Source organism: Protomyctophum bolini (assembly GCF_963924005.1).
Source record: "Protomyctophum bolini genome assembly, chromosome: 16".
In the NCBI taxonomy this organism is placed as follows: domain Eukaryota; kingdom Metazoa; phylum Chordata; class Actinopteri; order Myctophiformes; family Myctophidae; genus Protomyctophum; species Protomyctophum bolini.
In genome coordinates, this window is record NC_137877.1 from 27,349,499 (window position 1) to 27,372,940 (window position 23,442).

The window sequence follows — 23,442 nt, forward strand, 5'->3', positions numbered from 1 at the left end:
TAGATTTAATGCCATTTTCTGTCCTAAAATCACCAACCACTTAGTCACTGGACTTCATGTGATAAAACATCTAGAAACACAATTAGAAACCTTATACCTAGACATTTTGCAGCACTCATGCATACTTTGCATAGTTATATTTAGGCTACTGTAAAAGTAAATGGAAAATGTATAAGTCAAAATTTGTATTAATTACAGAGGCTGTCAAACTGCATTTCAAATTACACATGATCGGTATAATACTACACATTTTTAATGATACCTTTATTTAATTAAAGTGTCATTCCACAAAAGGCAACAATTTAATTGTCATGAAAGGACACAATAATAGGAGGGAAAATACTGACAAAACAAGGACATACAAGGTATCAGAGCAAAAAAAGTGGACAGTTCAGTGTCAAGAGGGACATCCAGAAGGGAGGAGCTGCGCCCCCCTGGCCGTCAAGTGGCACTCCCACAGCGGCCAGGGGCAAAGGCCCACTGGTGACAGAATGCCCTGAGAGTACGGACACCCCAGGCACCTAAAAGGCCTATTCATACTCCAGTTTTAGGTGATAAGGTGACCACCAAAACGGTTGTTAGTAAAAACAGAGAGGTTCTGGGGTGAGTGGCTTATCACTGCAGCGACATCATGTTGTAGTTTTCGGTGGTCACCTTATCACCTAAAACTGGAGTATGAATAGGCCTTAAGGCGACAGACAAGATGGAATCACCGTCCGAGCAGGGACCCCAAAAAAAAGCCCATACATTATTCATTTTCCAGACATTGAAAAGTATTAAATAAAATGCCATACCTTTTCCATACTAAGAACACTGCAAAAGTCACACCATTTAACGGCATGTAAACTCCTGCCACAACCATTTTGTAAGATTATATACAGTAAGACACACACTTTGCATTCCTGTCTGAGGATATGTTGTGAATAAAACATGAAATTAAAAAGGTCTTAAAACAATAGGAATGCTCCAATGCAGAATGACTGAGTGGCATGTCCGTAGACCAATAACTAAACACCATGTTAATTGCATATGTTTTGACGAGCATCAAAGTCTAAATCTATTTAAGTTGAATTCAGAACATTCAGTGTGCACGATCAGTTTAATTTCATTTCAGTTTCAAACTAGATTTGCCCCACTTGTTCCCTTAATAATAAATTCCCCTACAAACACAAATCAGTTGACTATACATGTGTACCTACCTAGCAAGTACAGTATGTTGATGTGATAGTATCTTTAAAGGAATACTATGTTTTCCAACCATATTGCCATGTCTTTTTTGGTATGAGTAAGGATCATGGTGCAAAATAATTTATACAACAAACTGAAAGCTGAAATACTGTCATACTGTAATGATGTGACCATAAAGATATACCTAAAAGGACCATAACTGTTAACCCCATTTCTACAAGCATTAGTATTGTCAGTGAATTCAATCATGAATGTGATGTTTATTGATTTAGTTCTATTTTATGTATCAAATGAGAAATCGCCCCTACCATCCAGTACCAAATGTGTTTTGTTCACAGAAGCATCATTATCGAAAGCAAATCAATTCTGGACTAGATCTACAAAGTTTTATCAACCTGCTAATTCCGTGAGAAATGAAAGTTTGCACTTGGCATTTAACCTCTGATTTGTTATTGGCTAGTCCGACCAAGTCTCTTAATGTAGGCTTCCCATCCCGACTTCCTGTACAACTCGGCAGTCTCCAGCCTATTAGAGGCCCCCAAGATACCCCGTCCAACAATGATGACATCAGAGCCTTTGTTACAGATAACTTCCTCTGGGCTGGTGTACTGCTGTCCCAGCTCATCGCCTGGAAAGAAAGGATATAGGTGAGCGATCAGAGCAGAGGTGTGAATACTGAGCTGAAATTTTACTTAACAGTAGATTCCTTGTACAATAGCACCACCCTGTGGTAGACAGTGGCAAGCTTTGAAAATTGTGTCATCAATTTCTTTCTTTCACTACAGTGACTGAGGTTTAATCACTTAAACCCTATACTCAATTGACCGGATTCTATGGCGCTCTATACTAGCCCCCCACCTGTTTTTTCTCTTGCACTATAGCTTCTCTGAAAATAGCTGATCTACAAGCTCACATCAACGTGACGCAATGCGATTCTGACCCCAGGATAGGGACACGATAGGGTTCATGTGATTACATATATTAAAGACATTTTACTTCATAATTTAAATGATACATAACTAAATCTAAGACGGGTCCAAAACAGAAGTCAATTAACCTCCAGCTTGCATCTGCACCCCAGGAGTCATGTGGATGAACTCTGGTTGTTTGCTGATCTTTGACGTGCAGATAAACCCAAGAACAAAGTCTGGCTGCTCCTCTGCCATCTTCAACTATAGAAGAAAAATAACACGCAAGTGATACACTGTGAGAAACAAACAGTATTATCAACAAATCTGAGATTAATTCAATTAAACCATCATGATATATAGTCATGCTTTTAACCATTTTCAAACTGGCATCCATATTATAGGCAATATCTTTCAGAAATGTAAAATTGCCAATCGTTTCAGCACGATGAATGACACCGTCATACAACAAACAAAAAACAGGGCTTACGTGTTTAAGGGAAGACATGCTTACTTACCACTGCCTGTGTGTATTCACCAGCAGCCAGTGAACCCTGGGAGCTCATCTGTGCTATGAGCAGACAGCCTCGCCCCATTGGCTTGCCCACAGCACTCAGCCCCTTCACTACTCCGGGACCTGGAACAGCATGGGCATTCACTATGTGGGACCACGATGCGATTTGATATAAACCCCCTGAGGAAAAGGGTAATCACAGAAATTAGTAATGATTTTGTGTCTTACCAAGACATCGCCATTCAGGGGCACCCCTTGCCCAGATGGCATATAAGGCGAAACAAGTCACCTGTTCCCACCAATTAACAGTATACCACATTTGACCAAATAGTGCTAAGTAAACATTATTTTTTTGTGTCAAGTTATGTTAAAAGCAGCTTCAGGTTATTTTCAACAATGAATGAACCTGGCAGCACAGCACATATTATTGTATTTTCATACGCTACAACTGAAGAGAAACTCCCATGACCAACAATGTCTACTAAAACCTCTGTCATTTTCTTACCTTCATACTGGTGTTTCACAGTGTTCCCGATGTCTGCAAACTTGCGGTCCTCAAAGATGAGGAAGTTGTGTTTCTCAGCCAGGGCCTTCAGTGCTTGACTGAAGCTTGGCGTGTAGTCCTGCATTTAGAGAGAACCACCATTTTAGCTTTGATGTTGCTCATTTGTTTTGTCTTGTCCTGATTGGGATGAGTTTGGACAGAGCATGGAATAAGGGGATTGAGGAGTAGACAATGCTACATGAAAAGTAATGCAAGATATTGCTTTATAACCTCATCACCTCGTGATTTGTTTCCATCCCTTTGCCTGCAGTATAATAGGTTAGGTGCATACTATGTTGTTTAAAAAGGGGGAAAATATCCACCTCAATCATTTATTGTTCAGTTACAGAAATTTCTGAAAGAGGGCTATTCTGGCCTTTGGGTGGTCTTTAAACATGCACTCTATGCTGTTTAACTGGCTCCCTTCCTGGCAGTGGCAGATACCTGTAGGTCGCCTACCTGAAGGATGTCCACATGGGTTTTAAGGAGGCATATCTTTGGACCCAGAAGGTCGGCCAGCTGGAGCAGCTCTTCGCAGCCCGTCACATCGGCTGAGACACACAGGTTTGACTGCTTCTCTTCAATAATTCTCAGTAGCTTGGATGCCAGGGGGTGGATGTCTGGAAGTAAAAGCGTTATTCAAATGTGATATTAATATACAGATCCACAAATGTCGCCGATATAAGCATTTCTGTAGGACCTTTAGTCCTCCAATGGAATGTTACAGCTTTATACACAATGCAACATACTGGGTAGTTTTGCTCTGTCTTCATAGCTCAGTTCCTCGCTCTGGTCTTTACATGGTTTCTTGGTGACAGGAGAACCATTACCATTCTCCTCCTTAGTGCTGAATAGGCAAAAACATTTAAAAGTTGGGCTCAGGTGAATGTCACAGAGGGCAGGCAGAGCAATGTCTAATCTCACAGACACATGCACAGCGCATAAACCCTTTTACGTGTCTTTCACAATAATAAAACACAATAAACGTTCTTTCACGCGTTTCAACGTAATCGGTCATCCTCATCTTACATTGAAAAGGTGTCCGTTGCTCTGGATGAGGCAAATAAATATAAGTGAAAGGACATTTATTGAGTTTTGGCTGTTTGGGCCGTGCTGAGACTTTTACTTAATTCAGAGTGTTGCAGGCATTACATTTTCTCTTAATATTAAAAACACCACCACCTCAGTGTTGTACCTAAAAGTATTGTTGTCCATTATGAATTTGCGTACGTTCTGGGCAGTACGGGAATCGATGCGTTCAGCTGCCAGCAGCACATTGAGCAGCTTAAACATGGAGATGATTGGGTAGAGGGTGATTCCCTTAGAGGCCAACTTCTCCACACCGCCTTGTGCTCTGTCCATTAGCACAATAGCATCAGTCACCTTCAACCACGACAAATTATAAGGTTAGTTTTAAATGACAGAAAATTATTCTACATTCTCACACTGAGCATTTCTTTGGGTTGGCTCATTATAATGAGTATTACCATTAATAGCTTATTTTAATATACCTTCAGTCCCTCTTTGTAGAGCACCTCAGCAGTCTCTAGGATGCTCGTGCCACTGGTCACGGTGTCCTCAATGATCAGACAAGTGTCACCCTCACGAACTGTCCCCTCCACCATACGCTTGGTGCCTAGGGGTTTACATTACACAATTATAGCACCTTAACTAATGTCCATAAGTATATACTGTAAAATGCACAGAATACATCTGCTGTTAAGCTCACTCACCTTTGTTATCTCAGGTATTATATGTAAATACTTTAACTAGATCTCACCCCCCCCCCCCTCCCTTCTTCCCTTTCTTTTTCTATGGGGGAAGAAAATGATACGATGTGAACCATGCACAAAAACTAATTTCACCCACTCTTGTAAATCTGTAATGTGACAATAAAGTTGATTCTATTGTTTTGACTAATATTTCGGCTAAAGTGCACAATTTAATTCAATTTAAATGCAAAAACCTTTGCATTTTGCAACCCTACACTTGAGCAATGTAATCTTCTACTAAAACATTGAAGTAGCTGAAAACTTGCAGAATTGATTGTTTTGACTGAATACCATAAGCAGTTTCTTGGCAATGTGTAGTATGGCTTTCGTCTAGATCAGGTCAGATCAGTTTAAATCCAGGTTGGCCTTCTATATCATAAGACATTTTGGCTAAATAATGCAGCGACTCTCTACGTACAGCTAATTCAAAGTATAAGATAACTGAGCTACAAATTGTACTATACAAATACATATCACTTTTAGTTTCATGTCAAATTCATATGCCAAAAGAGATGTGGAAATAGGTCAAAGGTAACTGTAGTGCCCGCGCGCGCACACACACACACACACACACACACACACACACACCATAGTCCTTGGCCTCCTTTCGTCTGATGAGCATGGGTAGTTCATGTGTGGAACAAATGATTGTAGCCAAGGGCAGAGCAGTGTATGGAACTCCACACACAGAGTCAAACTGAAGCTCCTCTTCTAGTGCGCGTTGGTAAATGAGACCAGACACCTGTACAGAACACAGATTGGTTAAGCATGGAGCTTAGTATAAACTGACAGAAGCCTACTTCTGTTGCAGTGAAGAAATATTAAGTTTGACCAACTGTTCAGTTGAATCTACTAGATTCTTTGCAAAACAAGCCCCAAAAACATTTCGCTGCTTCTAATTAGTGACAAATAGAAGTTGGATTCTCCATCCTGGCTACATCAGGCATGTTGCAGTATGTGGCTTTTTATAGACAAGTAGAGAACACTTTTGGACAACTTTGGTAAACCATATCCGATTCCAGTTGGATGTTGGTGGTTGAAATCACAAATGCATGAACAGTAGCGTTTTTGTGCGTGTGAGTGGGACCGAGTGGCCTGTGGATCCAGTCTCGTCTACTCAACACATGTTCATTTAAACTAGAATGAATAACTATCAGTAGGCTACAGTGTGCATGTGAAGTCACCGTTCTACAGTACCACCGAATAGAAATGAGAAAAGGTCTCTTAATCTCTTTTAAAGCATAGACTCTTCCACAGTCTAAACGACATGTGATGCTGCAAAGATAACACGTGTTTACCTGGTTCATGAGAGCTGGATGAGACACAAGCACTCTCAAGTCGATATAAATTGGCGTCAACATGCCACACTTCAACTTGTATGTCCCAAATTTAACGGCATTGACATCGTGAAGTTTCAAGATTAGACTGTCCAGACAGACGTTTTCCATCTTTGATCTGAATATTTCCAGCAGTAGCTCTGGAGGAACCACGTACAACTCTTCGGTCGTACAGCTATATGGTACAGCTCACGTTGTTTTTCCTCTCCTCGAGTCCTCGCCCCGAAAGTCGCCTGTGGCTGTGGTGTGGTGTGGTCGCCTTCAGTTCGGAAACTCTTCCGTTGATGAGCACCATGGATGCGCACTCGCACTGCTCAGTGCGCAAAGCATCCTGGGATTTGAAGTCTTTTCACCGTTGTGAGCATGTAGATTGGCTATTTGTGAAATCAAATGGCACATTTCGAAAACCTTTCAAAATACATTCTGCAATCTTCATAATGAGTACTTTTACTTTTGGTTCATGTCCTTAATTATATGTCGATGCCACTACTTTACTCAAAGCGAAATTTACAATAAAAGCTAACACTACACAATGACATTTTCAATTTGCTTGTAACAGAGCATTTCTACATCCAGAATCTATTGTTAGTTCAATGTTTGTTTTGTAAACGCCATTGACAATGATGGAAACATTTTCGTCATATGTGCCTCATTACGTCATATTGTCTTTTTATTGTTAATGGCGTTTAATGTCTGTGTTGGCTCAGCATTTCTTTTACATCACCTAATCAACATGAGTTAGACTTTAATATATTAGTGCCCCTCACTTCACACAGGTGTGATCTTTTTCTCTAAAGATACATTTAACATCTGCTGTACAACTATATTCTAATAAGCTGCCAGTCTGCCACAAAACAATGTCATAAGGGTATAGAAAAAAATGGAGGAAAAGTAGGGAATACTGCACTGTAGGCCTAGGTAGGTGGAAATTAAGGGCCCAATGTCTCACACATGAACATGTATAAGACCTTTTGTCTGTGAACTGAAACTTTGTCCCAGCAGGACATGGAAGAACCTCCACCCCAAACGCTTCACATTTTGGTCTATAACTCACATTGACAAGTAAATTAGCCTTTTGTCTTTCTTTCTTATTTTCTGCTACTACTCCTACATATTTTTGAGGGGTTCCAGCCCGTCCTACACAGGTTTAATGTTTGTCTTTAGTTTGTTTTGTAGGTTAATTATTTTCCCATTGACAATGAAGGGAAATGTACGTCATAATGTGCCTCATTACGTCATATTCTCTCTTTATTGTTAATGGTGTTTAATGTTTGTGTTTGCACCGTTTGTTTTACATCACCATTACATCACCATCACCTAATCAACATGAGTTAGACTTAATATATTAGAGCCCCTCACTTCACACAGGTGTGATTTGTTTTGTCTGAAACCCACGCAAATCAGTACACATTATTTATCATGCAGTGATGTGATCAAGCAGATCAAGCAACAGTCAGATATTTCATATTCCTTTCCAATTGCCTATACAAAGGTTTGCATGAAGGATCCATCTTCCAAAGAAAGTCTGTCTGTCTGTCTGTCTGTCTGCCTGGGGGGGCTGGGTACCCCAAAATTACACCAAAATACCGCCAATATTTTGCTGTAAAACTGACAACTGCATTAGTGCACTATTAGTGGCTGTACTCTTTCTTTATTGTTCATCTGTCTCACTGTGATTTTATAGAGCACATTGTGAAATATTTTGCTGTAAAACTGCATTAGTGCACCCCACAATTACCCAATGTTTTTCCCGGCCGAGCGGTTTTATTTATTATTTTTTATGACATTTTTTGAGGGGTGATTAATGCATGGCTTTCCGAAATTACGTCATGTGGTAGCCAAGTCTATGGACTTTTAATGTTTTCTTAGAGCCTAATTACTAAAAAAAATTGCCAACCAAGTCTATTGGACTTTCATGTTTGTTTAGGGTAGTTATGATGGAATTGCTTTTCCAGCCAAGTCTATGGACATTGGACAGTAAACGACAACATAGGGACATCAGAACATCATCTTGCTGATATAAATACATCTAGTAATACATAATATATTTCATTTTTCACAGACATGAGAACATCAACATGCCCACAAAAATTGGTAACATTTTTAGGGGCCCCTCATATTCCCAGCTTTGTATACATGTGTTTGTGTGTACCCTGTAGTGATGATTTGATTGGCTGAGCATGGAATGTGAGTATAAAAATCACACCTGTGTGAAGTGAGGGGCGCTCTTGTCGTCATACATCATCCAATAAAAAATGAATATAGGCATACTTCTTCATGAATTAATTTGTCAACTTATGTTATCTTTTCACCATGATAATGTAAGATGACAACTGAATTTATGTGATTGGATAGCCGATTTGCTCGTCTACATATGATGTAAATTTTCCTTTCATTGTCAATGGCATTTAATGTGTGTGTTGCCACAAATTTACGTTATATTTCAGGCACATATGACGTAAATTCTCCTTTCGTTGTCAATGGCAAATGTGAGACGTGACGGGACGAAAAGCTGTATATCGGAGGGGCTATAGTGCCCCTCAAAAATGAGGATCAAAAAATGAGGACGTCAAAAGTGATTGGCCGGAATGTGATGATGTATGATGATAAGAGCGCCCCTCACATCACACGAGTGTGATTTATTTTACAGTATAGCCCATACCCGCATTTCCATTGCCAGGTCTGATTCCATAAGCCTGTAGCTAGAATGACAATGCACTTATATTTCGGAGAAGCAAATCAGCTTCTTCACTCCCTATGTGCAATTCAGATCAGATCAACCCAATGATTTGGAAAATGGATGAGGACTGGCAATGTTTCGTTCATGTAATGTTAAGATTTACAATATCTTGTGAACGAGCGGGTGTTGCTAAAGGTGAATACATGTCTTTTGTTGTACGTTCAGAGTATTCTTTGTCTACACTGGACGATGAAAGGAAAAGTTCAGCACAGTTTTAAACACTATAGCCTACAGCACATGAGCACCATATAAGAAACTGTTCAATGATGTCCAGCGATGAGCCAAACAGGACCTGGCTATAATAATCTTTCTAGTTCATCCATTTATGAAGGAGAAACTGTATGTATATATTGTATATTCTCTGCACATCATATCAGGCACGTTTGGGTAAGTCAGGACACATAATAGTAAAAAAGAAAGAAAATAAAACGTGCTAAAATCTGCACAAGCATAACAAGTGTACAGCAGGTTTGTGTGATTTTGGATACTGTACGTCTGTCACACTGGACTGGGCCTCCGCCAAAAATAACAACGAATGAGTGCGCAACTCACTATTACGCCAGTAGACCTGATCCAAGCAGGCAGGAGGGGACAAAATTGTGCAGTGTGCTGCTGCTGATTTGTAAACAAAACACCCCTACCGCACCTTTTAGACCAGCGCACAGCTATTCCTCAAAATTCCACACATTAACATAATAATATGCCCTTCTACTGCCTACAATCCTAAAGCAAATCCTTGCTGAATTAAATCAGGACAAGCAGATGAACTGCCCTGGATAGGTGAGCGGGCCGGGTGCACTTTTCTAGTTTTATGGACATCGAATAAATTTGAGGGCAATTTGGGGGCATCCAGGGGACTCCACCTGGCAATGCAATTGCTGTATGTATTTATTGTATATATTTTTGTGTCATTGTTGTTTATCCTGCTGTGTTGTATAGCACTTTGGTTGTCCTCTGTCATTTGAAATGCAGCTCTATAAATAAAAATTGAGTTGAGTTGATGCTGAACCCACATTGTCATGCCTGTAAACGTTGCATCTCTTCTCATAATTAACCCCAAACTCGTACTATTGACAGAACAAATGTGTCAGTTACATAATAATGGGACAATGTATAAATATAGAGAATGGATATAATCTGTATACTTTCTAGAACAGCAGTGCTCTTAGGCTGCCAACTTCGCTCTGCTCTTTTACAAAGATCTCAAAGTACTGGTAGATAGTGGTCACAGCCAAGAGGATTCCTGTACCAGAACCAATGGCACCCAGTAAGTCGGCCATGACAGACAGCGCTCCTACACAAAGTCCACCAAAGGCGGCAGCTGTGGGGATGTACCTGTTGAGCACGGTCACCATACTTGTGTCTCTGTATCCCCTTATAACCATTTGTTGTTCCCTCAGCTGCCTAGCTACATCTTTGGCAGAGGATCCTGTGATCTCAATCCATTTCTTGGAGATGAAGGCACAGGAGCCGAGCATGAAAAGGATATAGATGACAGCATGAATTGGGTCATGCAGAATAGAACCAAAGGAGTGTATTGGAGAAAGGTAGTAGCAGAGACCACCCACTGGGTAGGCATGAGCTGGCCCGTCACTAGCGGCGTCAGACCAGGTTCCCAAGAGGTTGACCAGGAAGTTGCCGCTGTAATTTGTGGAGAGCTTCTGGGAGATGAAGTAGAGGTAGGAGACCAGGGTAGACTGCAGTATGATGGGCATGTTAGAGGTGTAGAACAGCCTGATTGAGTAAGTGTTGACCTGACCACGATAGCGGTTTGACTTGATGGGCAGGTCCACCCTCCAGCCCTGGAAGTATATGACAAAAACAAAGACAATGCCCGTGGCGATAAGGTTCCATACATTGGGCAGGTTCTGTCTCCCGAAAGCCTCCGTCAAAGCCTGCAACTTGTCCGTGCGGGTGGCGAGCAAATGGAAGAGAGCACAGATGGCTCCCTCAACCTCAGTACCTCTGCCACTGTTAACAGTGATAGGGCTGAAGGCCTTCCAGGCGATGTTCTCACAGGTGTTTGTTGCAATGAATAGGGAGATACCAGAACCCAGACCATACCCCTTCTGGAGCAACTCATCCAACAGCAATACAATGAGACCGGCCACAAACAACTGGAGGATGATGAGCATGCTAATTCCAAGACCCATCTCCCAGGGATCCCCATACATGCCAGTCATAACATATACAGTGGCCTGTACAATGGTGATGATCATTCCAAACAATTTCTGTGCTTTGTCAAAAAGGGTTTTGTCTTTGGTGGTGCCTCCAACCTCAAAAAACTGCATGAATAGGCCTGATGTCACAATGGGGGAGATACCCAGCTCCATCAGAGTACCTCTGTTGGAAGCCAGAATTACTCTCATCCAGTACAAGGGATCTGCCGAGTCTGGCGGCATAATACCAAACAGTGGCATCTGGCAGCATACTAGATAGATGAACAATGTGATGGCCGTGAACAGTAGTTTTTCTTTAAACTGAACATTTTTTTGTGGTTTCTGAATCTCTGGCACACATGCCGTGAACGGCTTGATGAATTGTAAAATTTTATCTCCAATGTGGTCCATTGTATACTGGTTCGGCTTTCTCTCCTTGATGTAAATACTTTTGGGGGAAAGAAAATGTGTTGGGATCAGAATTTGATGCAGTGGTGAATAAGAATGTAGAGAGATTGCCTGTGTGGTCCAAAGACGTCTTTGTTGGGGACAGCGGAAAACACTTGGAAAGTCTTGTCACTCTCAGCAGTACTGAGGATGTACTGCTTTTATACAATTAAGGAGTGTTTACCCTGTTGTCATGTGCTAGAATGTTACAGGTCAATCATGGCCAAATATGGAGTACTAGAGATTTGGGCCGCTATGTGATATATGACCAGTACCCATTGTCCCTGTCTGTCTGTGTCCTTTTGTGCCCATATGTGGAGATCTCTGTCTTTGGTTCTGGTATGTTTGGGCAACATGTCATACAGTAGGCTACCTGCAGTACTACAGGAGCACCAGAGTGTTGTTCCCATGATCTACACACATGCTCTGCTCATGTCTTGTATTTGATATTGAGAAGTCTCACAGCCCTGGGACAGAAACTGCAGCGATGAGCAGCGGTGCAATCAAAGCTGTGGTATCTGTTCCAAGTGGCTTGGCTGTCACAACTGTTGACAAGGAACAGGACCGGGCAGGGACACACATGGATGTTATATGATGATAGGGAAAACAGTCCATGGATGGCAATAAAATAACTCTTTTGCTGAGTCCTGATTCCTTCAGCTTCAAAGGTTTTGTCATTTTGTGCCTATATGATTGTATCAAGTATAGGGTCCATGTTTGGCAAGTCATTTGGTAACGTGAAATCTTTCACAGACTTTCCTACTAGGCTGAGGAATATATCCCACCCTTTTCAGTTATAGCTGTTATAGCACCACCAACAGGTGGATTTTTTAATTCCTCAAATCATCCAATTTGCCATCCAAGGCGTTAGAAGAAATAGCACCCTTTTCACATTGGCCTATTATAGCGCCACCAGGAGGCCACAACCTGACCTGCCCTGGTGGAGACCTGTGTCCCGAGGGGCACTTATCTAGTTTGGTAGTGGGTCGGTGCGTGACTGTGTGACTGTGTGTGACTGTGTGTGCGTGCGTGTGTGCGTGTGTGCGTGCGTTGCGTGTGTGCGTTTGGCAGTTAAACATACAGTCAAAACGTTTGTTTTAAAAATTACAAATGGCAGAATACTAAAAGTTCTTTTGGTGGATTAATTGAAATTCACATTATAGTTGGACAAGACTTAAAGGAGAATTCCATACTAGAAGGCTTTCTTACCTTTATTTGTAGTTGTTACGTACCCACCAGGGACACACTTTACTATACTTATGTCGATGGACATAATCAAATTAGCATAAAAACCCAACCCCCATTGAGGGCTTATGGTATAGGGGAAATAGCCAATAATGCACTTTTGCACAAAATAACACCTGGACCTCTTTGGTGGGGACGTAACAACTACAAATAAAGGTAAGAAAGCCTTCTAGTATTGAATTCTCCTTTAATGCTATAACTATTTCAGATCAGAGAGTCATTTTTATTGACGTTGCATGTATAGGCCTAAGGATAACACATCATTATCATTAAGTGTCTACTGTATACTAAATGAAATGTCACATATGGATTATGTTTCCCAAACTTTGAACTCAGCTACTGTTACAGTAGCATATACTGTATCAGAATCCCTTAAGGGTGGAAGACAGCTGGCTTGGAAAGCTGTTAAACTTGTTTTAAAAGAGCCTGAGTTGCACACTTCGCCAAGACATCAAAGCCTTTATTGATTCCTGTCGAAATAAAAAATATTGTCGTTTCTCTCTACTCAACTGAATATTTGTATAGGGATGGATATGAAACGATTTATGCTTATGTATAAATATGTCGTTTTTTATGATTGACTATTTTCATTTAAGTAATCTGAATGGAGTAATAATGTTTTTGGGAAAGACTAATTTGACCACTCAAACCCTATACTTACTTCATTGGTCCCCCAGTGGTCTATACCACCCATCATGTGTTCCCATTGAAATCTCCATTGAAAATAACTGATCTACAAGCTCACAACACATCAAGCTTGTAGATCTGCTATTTTTGAGGAATGTGCACTCATTCATGACATGCCCAGAATATAGGGTTCATGTGGTTAAAAGGAAGCAAACATTGTGTTTCCTCAATATTGAAGCTATCTTCTCTCCCACACACTGAGCTAACAGTCTTTAGAAAACAACACAATGCATATTGAAACTTTTCATGCTTCCTATATGATGCTTAAACCCCTTGGAGAGTATGGTAACTGAATACAGGTACATCACCTTAATAGGTGTCAGCTGAATGAATGTCAGGAATACAATAGGAGCTCAGATTTGCCTACCAGCATAGCTTCATTGAATTGAACATAAAGGTCCACAACGGGAACAGCATAAAATAGGTAAAGCATCCCCAAAGGGATTGACTATTATGCACTTGGTTTGAGTTGCTTATTAATGAGTTTAGGATGGATACTAAAGACTAAGGTATAGTTTTTGCACTATATTATAAACCGTCTCCAACAAAGAAAAACTTGGAGTCCTGGGCCAGGCAATTCTCTTTAAATGCTGCACACTTTGCACACACCCACCACCACACACAATCCACAGACAATACGTATGGCATAACCTCCTTTCCCATTGTGCGCGAGGTTTGTGGAGCGGACGGTGATGTTATCATGGTTTCATCAGTGTATTCTCATATTACAACTCAGATCAGATCACTTTTTAACCTGAGCCATATAAAAGCAGTCACACACAACACTGTCCTACTACATCACATCTTCATACCGATACCTGGACGTCGGAAAGGAGAGATACAAAAGGACAATATGGTGAGATAGCTTTGAATAGACTGATCCAGAGAGATATTTTCTTTAATAGTTTATAGATATATATAGAAAGGGACATTTTTTACTGTTTTTTATTTCCACGTATGGAATTAAATGGATTCAGGTAGTTTTGTATTTTTAGTATATTATGCCAGGATTATCTCTAGATGGAGGATTGGATGATGCATTTCTAAACCAGACTGAGATTTCAGATCGTCAAAAGAAGTGTTAGGAAACCATTCCAGTTGAAATCTGAGTAGTATCTAGATATTCCCCCTGAAACTAAATCTGAGTTGTTCTTTTGCTTCAGCGTGAGTGTATCTCAATTCACGTTGGTCAAGCTGGGGCTCAGATTGGCAATGCCTGCTGGGAGCTGTACTGTCTAGAGCATGGTATCAAGCCAGACGGCCAGATGCCTGGTGATGGTGAGAAGACGAACTGCAGAGGGGATGACTCCTTCAGTACCTTCTTCAATGAGACCGGGGCTGGGAAACATGTTCCCAGAGCCATCTTTGTTGATCTGGAACCCACTGTTATTGGTCAGTGCACAGTAAATAGTTGTTTAACTGTTGTTTTAGGGAAACTTGACTTTTTAATTCATGGGCATCTGTGATTTATGTTTTAAGAATACTGATAAGCTTTTTATGAGATAATTGATTAGTTAGCATGTCTGTTTTTTTTTACCCCGATGTAAACTCTCATTTGTGTTAGTAATAATAAGATTGAATTGTCATACGTTATGGTGACACATGACATCCGTTATTATCACAAGACCATATATATTATAGCAACGGATACAAGGTACACATTTAAGCTGATTTTAACCGTTATATTATAGGATTAAAAAAAAGAGTGCAATTATTGGAAAAGGATAGGCAAACCCTGCAGTATTGCTCAGTGGTTTAGGGAGTTATCATTGTGTCTTCCTCTGGAAAGAATCACGTATACTTTGAAGATTAAACAGAAGATGTTTGATAAGATATGGGGAAGGTTTATCCAATATATTACGGTTAATGATTTATCTTATTTAATGGTGGAAACTGAAATTGTCTAATTGTATTCTCTGCAGCTGTTTGGTCTTGTTTGTTGTTTGACTCTGTTGTTGTTACCATTCAAGTGCCATTATTTTATTATACTGTACTTATATATGTAGGTACTGTATGTTATTGTTTTGTTTTTCATTTTAAGTAATTGTATTGTATTGTCTGTATTATGTATTGTTTTGTTGTATTGTCTGTTTGTCAAAAAGAAAAATGCAATAAATATATTGTTAAAAAAAAAAGAGAGTGCAATTACTGTGAGATGGGATGTGTTTGCACCAGGAGTAATTGTTGCTTCTTTCTACAGATGAAGTGCGTACAGGAATGTACCGCCAGCTGTTCCACCCTGAGCAGTTGATCACAGGAAAGGAAGATGCAGCCAATAATTATGCCCGTGGACACTACACCATCGGCAAGGAGATCATTGATGTGGTGCTGGACAGAACTCGGAAACTGGTGAGCTCTATTTGAGAAAGGCGTGTTGATAAACAAGCTTACAGATACACATACGTACTGTATATAGAGTAAATGCAATTGTCATTTTGTATATTCTCATGTTCAAAACATTACATTTACAGACTGACCAGTGCACTGGTCTTCAGGGATTCCTCATCTTTCACTCATTTGGTGGAGGCACCGGCTCTGGGTTCACTTCCCTGCTGATGGAGAGGCTCTCTGTCGATTATGGCAAGAAGTCCAAACTTGAGTTTGCCATCTACCCAGCTCCCCAGGTGTCCACGGCTGTAGTGGAGCCATACAACTCCATCCTGACTACCCACACCACCCTGGAGCACTCTGACTGTGCCTTCATGGTCGATAACGAGGCTATCTACGACATCTGCCGCAGGAACCTGGACATTGAGAGGCCAAGCTACACCAACCTCAACAGGCTCATTGGTCAGATTGTCTCCTCGATCACTGCCTCCCTTCGCTTTGACGGAGCCCTGAATGTCGACCTGACAGAGTTCCAGACCAACTTGGTGCCATACCCTCGCATACACTTCCCCCTTGCTACATACGCCCCAGTAATCTCTGCCGAGAAGGCCTATCATGAGTCATTGTCGGTTGCAGACATCACTAACACCTGCTTTGAGCCAGCCAGTCAGATGGTGAAATGTGATCCTCGTCATGGTAAATACATGGCCTGCTGTCTGCTGTATCGCGGTGACGTGGTGCCCAAAGATGTAAACTCCGCCATTGCAGCGATCAAGACCAAACGCACCATCCAGTTTGTAGACTGGTGCCCCACAGGCTTCAAGGTGGGCATCAACTACCAGCCTCCCACAGTGGTTCCTGGAGGAGACCTGGCCAAGGTCCAGAGGGCTGTGTGCATGCTGAGCAACACCACAGCCATCGCTGAGGCCTGGGCTCGTCTTGACCACAAGTTTGACCTCATGTATGCCAAGAGAGCCTTCGTCCACTGGTATGTTGGAGAGGGCATGGAGGAGGGAGAGTTCTCTGAGGCCAGAGAAGACATGGCTGCCCTGGAGAAGGATTATGAAGAGGTGGGCACTGACAACATGAAAGAGGAGGATGAAGGGGAAGAATACTGAATGATTCGTGGCTTGAATCTGTTTAACCAGCATTTATTTAGAATAAATTTTTTTCTGTAGTTGGAATACTCAATATAATAGCCTACTTATTTATATTTAGAAATTCAGAAGAATAACCAAAGAACATCACCCAGCAGGTTCATAGATTGAATAGTTAACTTTACTGTCATCAACACAACAAATACAACAAGTGACTAATTTGTGTAAAAGCCCAATCTATTATCCAAACACAAAGAATTGCTTGATTCATCCACTGAAGACCAAAACAGAACTGGGGACATCTTTCAATCTAAAGCGAATCATCAGAATTACTGATAGTGACACTGACAGTATACACATGAGTTATTAATGTGTTATGTGCTGCCATTCAAAATAATTGTTTCCTTTTTAATTCAATTTGGTTATAAAATCTTAGCTTCCATTGCAATTCAACCCATTAAAACATCTAGGCCAAAATGTCCGGGATTCATAGACCATCTTAAAAGAATACATTGTGGCTCCGAAACAGTAGAGACACCCAACACCAAGCCCCTCTGTTGCACGCTCTCCTACCCGGGGCCCATGGTAGAATGTAGCCTTATGTGATGAAAGAGCTGTTGTGTGGGTTTCTACATACATACCATTCCATATGAGAGCGGGACATAGAGAGAATAACTGAGTGACTTTACTCACTCGCTGGTACACGAGAACATCTCAGACCGACACACTGGTCTGCAGCAACACTACTACTATTGTTATCTATGACTCATATAGTTCTGTGAATCTGAGGGGGGTTGGAGAAAAGCTTCACTTATAGGCTTCATCAGTCCAGATATGAGAGGTTTATGAACATGTGATGTGCCTATACCCTATCTATCATTAATGGAATTATGCTTCATCATGGTGTTGCATATCATATTCTTTGTTGCCATTTGGTTTGTGTTACTTTGAGTATAGGGAATGTAATAGCTTGTCAATGTATTTTCCTAAACATGATGTAATATACCTAGGCCTACTATAAATGTTCTCAATAAAGACATTAACACAAATTTGTTTGGCAGAAAATACCCCTTCTGTAACAGGTCAAGTGTAGTGTGTGACTGTGTGTGTGTGTGTGTGTGTGTGTGTGTGTGTGTGTGCATGTGCTTGCGTGCGTGCGAGAGAGGCCTAGTGCGTCACAGAGACTAGTGGGAGTCATGTTGCAATGCACACATGACTAAAATTGATATATTTGCGCCACCCCGTTGAAAACAATGTATTTCAAACTCCAGCTTGTCACACTCCAGACTGAGGCTGCATGAACAGCGCTCGAGCGCTGCATGTTTTCTGACCCCTCAATGGCGCAACTCTGTTTTAAATTGCTCTGGTTTGGTTGTAGGCTACTTCGTCTTACGAAGGCATCGTGCGCCGAAAGTAGCCGATCTACAAGCTCAAAACGCGTTGCTTCCTCGACTCGTGGCGAGCTTGTAGATCGGCTAATTCGGGCATCCGACGGACAGTGTCACAGTGGTGTGACGCGGACCTTTTTTTTTACCCACTGTCGCCGCTGCCCAGTGCCTGTTATGATTTGCTGGCAGCCCCATGCGTGTGTGCGCGCGCGCGTCCACCCGGTCGTATAAAACGGTGAGCTCTCCCTCTCCGCCGCATTGTCTACCTTCTCCTTGAATCCTCAACTTCAACCGAAGGGCGAACACAAAAATAACAACATGGTGAGTAAGAGTCAGACAGTGGCTGCAGCATGATGACGTAGCCTGTCGGAAGTCTGGACATCCCATTCTTTCTTTCTTCATCTTCATCGCTTTCTTAAGTGTTTTTCTTTCTTATCTTTTTTTAATCGAAATGTATCCTATCGGGATCACCTTAAACTTAAACTAACTTCTGAGTCACTTTCAACCTGGCGTGACTGGCGTCTGAAATTGGGCATGTGCCGCATGTCATGCGAGATCATTACATTTTCTAAAATCAGCTGATCTACAAGCTCACAGGGCTTGTTGCGAACTTGCGATCAATATGCGATGCCTTCGCAATGGACTTTAACAGATTGACTGCGCGTTTTTTCTCGCTTTCCCTTATATCATTCCAAGTGACCTTTGACTATTATTTATCAGTTTTGTATGTGTGCTGCCTGGGTCTGTTTATCTATTGGGAAAATGTGGAAATTGGGTGCTGTTATAGGAGGCTAAAATACATTCTGTTAAACAAGGTCAGAGTCAGACAGCAGAGTGAGCAGACAGACAGTTGCCGAAGAAGCAGAATGTCAATGTGTTGTCAGATCATCATATCTTCAGACTTGTTTAATAATATGATGACAGGTTGTTGTCAAAAGCAGACATCATTTGATTAACAGTATAGCATTAAAGTTGTGCGTTGTTAATATCAAATGTAACTTGTGATGGAACGAGTGGTAATCGTGGCAGTGGGGGGATGGATAGAAAGAACAAAAGAAGAAAAGTCAAGGAGTGGTCTTGGGCTGGCCTGTATCGAGTAATTCAGCAGCCATTTTGCAGCTGTTGAGGGGTTTAGTTTGACAGAGGGGGAGGGGGAGGGGGGAGGCAGTCGGAGAGGGGAGGGGGGGACCACTCTGACCATGCACCGCCCTATGCAGCTGGACCATAGAATTATGAGCTGGACTCTATGAGCTGACTGTATGGTCAGAGCCTGGGAGGAGACACAGGCGAAGAGGGAGGGGCACACTAGGATGGATAATGCAGCCAGGGGGGCATACTGTACTGGTTGAGGCTGCAGGCTGGGCCTCCTACGTCCCCATTCTGTGACATGCACAGTAAAATCCTCCTATTTGGTTACATTAGTTCACTCTAGGGTTTCACATGGATAAAATTAACACTGGGGTTTACACAGGGTTTTACTGTGTGCTGCCTTTTAGTTCCACCTCGTTGGTGCTGAAGGAATTGACAGGATGGATTTCCTACAACTGCTTTTGCTCCCAGAGTCCCAGCCATCAGGCCCGCCCTCATGCGCTGTGTGGTGGACTGCTTAAAGGGACACTTCACCCTTTTTGCAAACAAATACATGTTAATGACGTTTGGAAGATTTAGAACACTTTCCTGGGGGTCTTTATGTGTGTAATATGTGGTTTTAGATATTTTAGATTTGAGCAGTGAGCCCAGTGTCTCTGATGTCATGGACACTGGGCTCACTTAATTCCTATAGACTACAATTCCCAGATGCTTTGGTGCACTGCTCCTCCTTGTGGATAGGGAGAGAGCTGTCTTACTGACACAATATGTAGTCCAGGAAGTAAGTGGGCCCAATGTCCATGACATCAGAAACACTGGGCTCACTGCTCAAATCTAAAATATCTAAAACCACATATTACACACATAAAGACCCCCATGAAAATGTTCTAAATCTTCTAAACATCATTAACATGTGTTTTTTTTTTGCAAAAAGGGTGAGCTGCTTTCCACTTTGTGAGGCCCGAGTGCCTGTGTATGTGCTTGCCACTGTAATCTTAAAATCTTGCTTTGTCATACATAATGGCAGCAGTGAGTCAGCATCTCTTCAGTGGTTAAGCTGTTTCCTTTAGTGAAGTTATCGCAACAACAATGGTGGTTGGACATTATGTCTAATCAATATACAGTATATCCTGAAGTAAATCCATCTGTTTTTGCACTTAGTCGATCAATCTTTTAGATGGGGAACTTTATGAGGCACACACACACACACTCATGATGATGCTCAGACGTTTCCGTGTGTGTGTGTGTGTGTGTGTGTGTGTGTGTGTGTGTGTGTGTGTGTGTGTGTGTGTGTGCGTGCTACAACTACAATTACAGTGGCATACTACAATCAGATTGATCATTTTCTTAAACTGCAGTTGCCTACATGTTTTTGATGAATTTACCCCTGCCCCTTCCTCCGCAGCGTGAGTGTATTTCTATGCATGTCGGCCAGGCCGGAGCCCAGATGGGCAACGCCTGCTGGGAGCTGTACTGTTTGGAGCATGGCATCCAGCCAGACGGCCAGATGCCCAGTGATAAGACTATTGGTGGAGGAGACGACTCCTTCAACACATTCTTCAGTGAGACAGGAGCAGGGAAACACGTCCCCAGGTGCATCTTTGTTGACCTGGAACCCACTGTCATCGGTCAGTAACCCTTAATGAAATGAACCATTTACCAGAATGTAACCATTAGATAGTCAATTTAGGTCAAATATATATATATAATTTAAATGTATAATATATATATATATATATATATATATATATATATATATATATATATATATATATATATATTATTATTTTTTTGTTGTGGCTTTCGCCTTTATTTTATATTTTTTATGGAGGGACAGACAGTAGGCTGAAAGGAAATGGGGAGAGAGATGGGGGGGGGGACGACATGCAGTAAAGGCCATCGGGATCGGGAGTAGAACCCGCGGCACACTGCCAGACTGGGTTGCCAGCCAAGGTGCCTGGACCACTGAGCCATTGCCCAGGCCAAAATGTATAATATAATCACGCCAGCAAACAACTTTCTATAGAACAAAAAAACAGTACTAATGATGTAAACTGTTCTCTTAAAACTTGACAGATGAAGTGCGTTCAGGAACATATCGCCAGCTGTTCCACCCTGAGCAGTTGATCACAGGAAAAGAAGATGCAGCCAACAACTACGCCCGCGGACACTACACCATCGGCAAGGAGATCATCGACCTGGTCCTTGACAGAACTCGCAAACTGGTGAGAGCCCAGGGCAGGCTTCCCAACTGATTTTTAAAAAAGATTATTGGATCGCCCGTGACAGCCCATTTAGGAAAATTCGGCTATAACTCCATGCGTTGGCTTTTGTGCTGCTGTTTCCACTGTTGCCAAAATAACAGATTGCTATTAAATCCCTGAATCCCTTGTGTAATTATATAACTACTGTAGATGATGTAAAAAAGGGGGGTAAAACAAGGGTATATGTGCACTGTGCAGTTACAGTTACCAATACAACATCGTTGGTGTGGCATGTTTTGAGAGAGGCGCTTTGTGCCTTTCAGAAACAGCCGCGACCTAAGGGACATGTCGTGGAAGACCGCACGTAAACTCAATGCACACATTCTCTTAGGGAAACCCGGCCTTTGTCTTCCTTAGCAAACTGATTAGCTTGTGTAGTAGCTACCTTCAGCTTTAACTGACTAAAAACTATTGTATTTTTCATTTTTCAGGCAGATCAGTGCACCGGCCTCCAGGGGTTTCTCATATTCCACAGCTTTGGCGGTGGCACTGGCTCTGGTTTCACTTCTCTGCTGATGGAGAGGCTTTCTGTTGATTATGGCAAAAAATCCAAACTTGAATTTGCCGTGTACCCAGCTCCCCAGGTGTCCACGGCTGTAGTTGAGCCCTACAACTCTATCCTGACCACCCACACCACCCTGGAGCACTCTGACTGTGCCTTCATGGTCGATAACGAGGCTATCTATGACATCTGCCGCAGAAACCTGGACATTGAGAGGCCAAGCTACACCAACCTCAACAGGCTCATTGGTCAGATTGTCTCCTCGATCACTGCCTCCCTTCGCTTTGACGGAGCCCTGAATGTTGACCTGACAGAGTTCCAGACCAACTTGGTGCCATACCCTCGTATCCACTTCCCCCTTGCTACGTACGCCCCAGTCATCTCTGCCGAGAAGGCCTATCATGAGCAGCTGTCAGTTGCAGACATCACCAATGCCTGCTTTGAGCCAGCTAATCAGATGGTAAAGTGTGATCCTCGTCATGGTAAATACATGGCCTGCTGTCTCCTATATCGTGGAGATGTGGTGCCCAAAGACGTTAACTCCGCCATCGCAGCGATTAAGACCAAACGCACCATCCAGTTTGTAGACTGGTGCCCCACAGGCTTCAAGGTGGGCATCAACTACCAGCCTCCCACCGCGGTTCCCGGAGGAGACCTGGCCAAGGTCCAGAGGGCTGTGTGCATGCTGAGCAACACCACAGCCATCGCTGAGGCCTGGGCTCGTCTTGACCACAAGTTTGACCTCATGTATGCCAAGAGAGCCTTCGTCCACTGGTATGTTGGAGAGGGCATGGAGGAGGGAGAGTTCTCTGAGGCCAGAGAAGACATGGCTGCCCTGGAGAAGGATTATGAAGAGGTGGGCACAGACAGTGTAGGAGATGATGATGAAGAAGGAGAAGAATATTAAAATGTGACGTCACATTCCAAAGTTATTATGAGGGTAATGCATGCGACAGTAACATGGCAGTATTAATAAAGATATTCTCACGGCAAGTTAATGACTTTATGATTATCTTTGTGTGTGTGTGTGTGTGTGTGTGTGTGTGTGTGTGTGTGTGTGTGTGTGTGTGTGTGTGTGTGTGTGTGTGTGTGTGTAAAACAAGGTTAACATAACTTAAAATACTACAATGAGTGGTTGAAAATATAAATCCAATTGCATCTCATGCATTTAAACCTTTACTGAATGATTGCATTTCGTTTCTAAAATAGAAACATAATTGTATTGGGTCCACA

The 23,442-nt window shown here is 42.1% G+C and overlaps 4 protein-coding genes across 4 annotated transcripts; 2 read left to right on the forward strand and 2 right to left on the reverse strand.

Annotated features, from left to right (window-relative positions):
• Nucleotides 1–1,308: 1,308 nt before the first annotated feature.
• umps (uridine monophosphate synthetase) lies at nt 1,309–6,508 on the reverse strand. The gene is made up of 10 exons (XM_080786485.1): nt 6,225–6,508; nt 5,515–5,668; nt 4,666–4,790; nt 4,350–4,537; nt 3,904–4,001; nt 3,614–3,774; nt 3,116–3,233; nt 2,615–2,790; nt 2,246–2,360; nt 1,309–1,816 (listed from the first exon to the last, which is right to left on the reverse strand). Exons 1-10 carry the CDS (start codon nt 6,372–6,374, stop codon nt 1,638–1,640), a joined length of 1,464 nt encoding a protein of 487 aa, XP_080642611.1. The 5' UTR covers nt 6,375–6,508; the 3' UTR covers nt 1,309–1,637.
• A 3,643-nt stretch (nt 6,509–10,151) lies between these two features.
• On the reverse strand, nt 10,152–11,405 carry LOC308330647 (protein transport protein Sec61 subunit alpha-like 1; the record flags this gene model as incomplete). Its single annotated transcript, XM_080785603.1, has 1 exon — nt 10,152–11,405. One exon carries the CDS (start codon nt 11,403–11,405, stop codon nt 10,152–10,154), a length of 1,254 nt encoding a protein of 417 aa, XP_080641729.1.
• Nucleotides 11,406–14,334: 2,929 nt separating this feature from the next.
• Nucleotides 14,335–17,075, forward strand: LOC308331192 (tubulin alpha chain-like). The gene is made up of 4 exons (XM_080786438.1): nt 14,335–14,397; nt 14,705–14,933; nt 15,742–15,890; nt 16,013–17,075. The coding sequence occupies exons 1-4, from the start codon at nt 14,395–14,397 to the stop codon at nt 16,985–16,987; spliced, it is 1,356 nt and encodes a 451-aa protein (XP_080642564.1). The 5' UTR covers nt 14,335–14,394; the 3' UTR covers nt 16,988–17,075.
• Nucleotides 17,076–18,519: 1,444 nt separating this feature from the next.
• LOC308330546 (tubulin alpha chain) lies at nt 18,520–23,195 on the forward strand. Its single transcript, XM_080785445.1, has 4 exons — nt 18,520–18,675; nt 20,849–21,071; nt 21,520–21,668; nt 22,139–23,195. Exons 1-4 carry the CDS (start codon nt 18,673–18,675, stop codon nt 23,114–23,116), a joined length of 1,353 nt encoding a protein of 450 aa, XP_080641571.1. The 5' UTR covers nt 18,520–18,672; the 3' UTR covers nt 23,117–23,195.
• The last annotated feature ends 247 nt before the right edge of the window (nt 23,196–23,442 follow it).

Bases quoted from the DNA above. Each gene is read 5' to 3' on its own strand.
- umps (XM_080786485.1), bottom strand. From the start codon at position 6,374: ATGGAAAACGTCTGTCTGGACAGTCTAATCTTGAAACTTCACGATGTC. The intron at 4,538-4,665 runs GTATATTAAAAT...TCGTGGTTGAAG, and splicing joins TCTACAAAGAGGGACTGAAG to GTGACTGATGCTATTGTGCT. The intron at 1,817-2,245 runs GTTAATTGACTT...CTTTCTTTCCAG, and splicing joins GGTGCAGATGCAAGCTGGAG to GCGATGAGCTGGGACAGCAG.
- LOC308331192 (XM_080786438.1), top strand. The intron at 14,934-15,741 runs GTCAGTGCACAG...TTCTTTCTACAG, and splicing joins TCTGGAACCCACTGTTATTG to ATGAAGTGCGTACAGGAATG. The intron at 15,891-16,012 runs GTGAGCTCTATT...TTACATTTACAG, and splicing joins TGGACAGAACTCGGAAACTG to ACTGACCAGTGCACTGGTCT.
- LOC308330546 (XM_080785445.1), top strand. The intron at 21,072-21,519 runs GTCAGTAACCCT...AAAACTTGACAG, and splicing joins CCTGGAACCCACTGTCATCG to ATGAAGTGCGTTCAGGAACA. The intron at 21,669-22,138 runs GTGAGAGCCCAG...TTCATTTTTCAG, and splicing joins TTGACAGAACTCGCAAACTG to GCAGATCAGTGCACCGGCCT.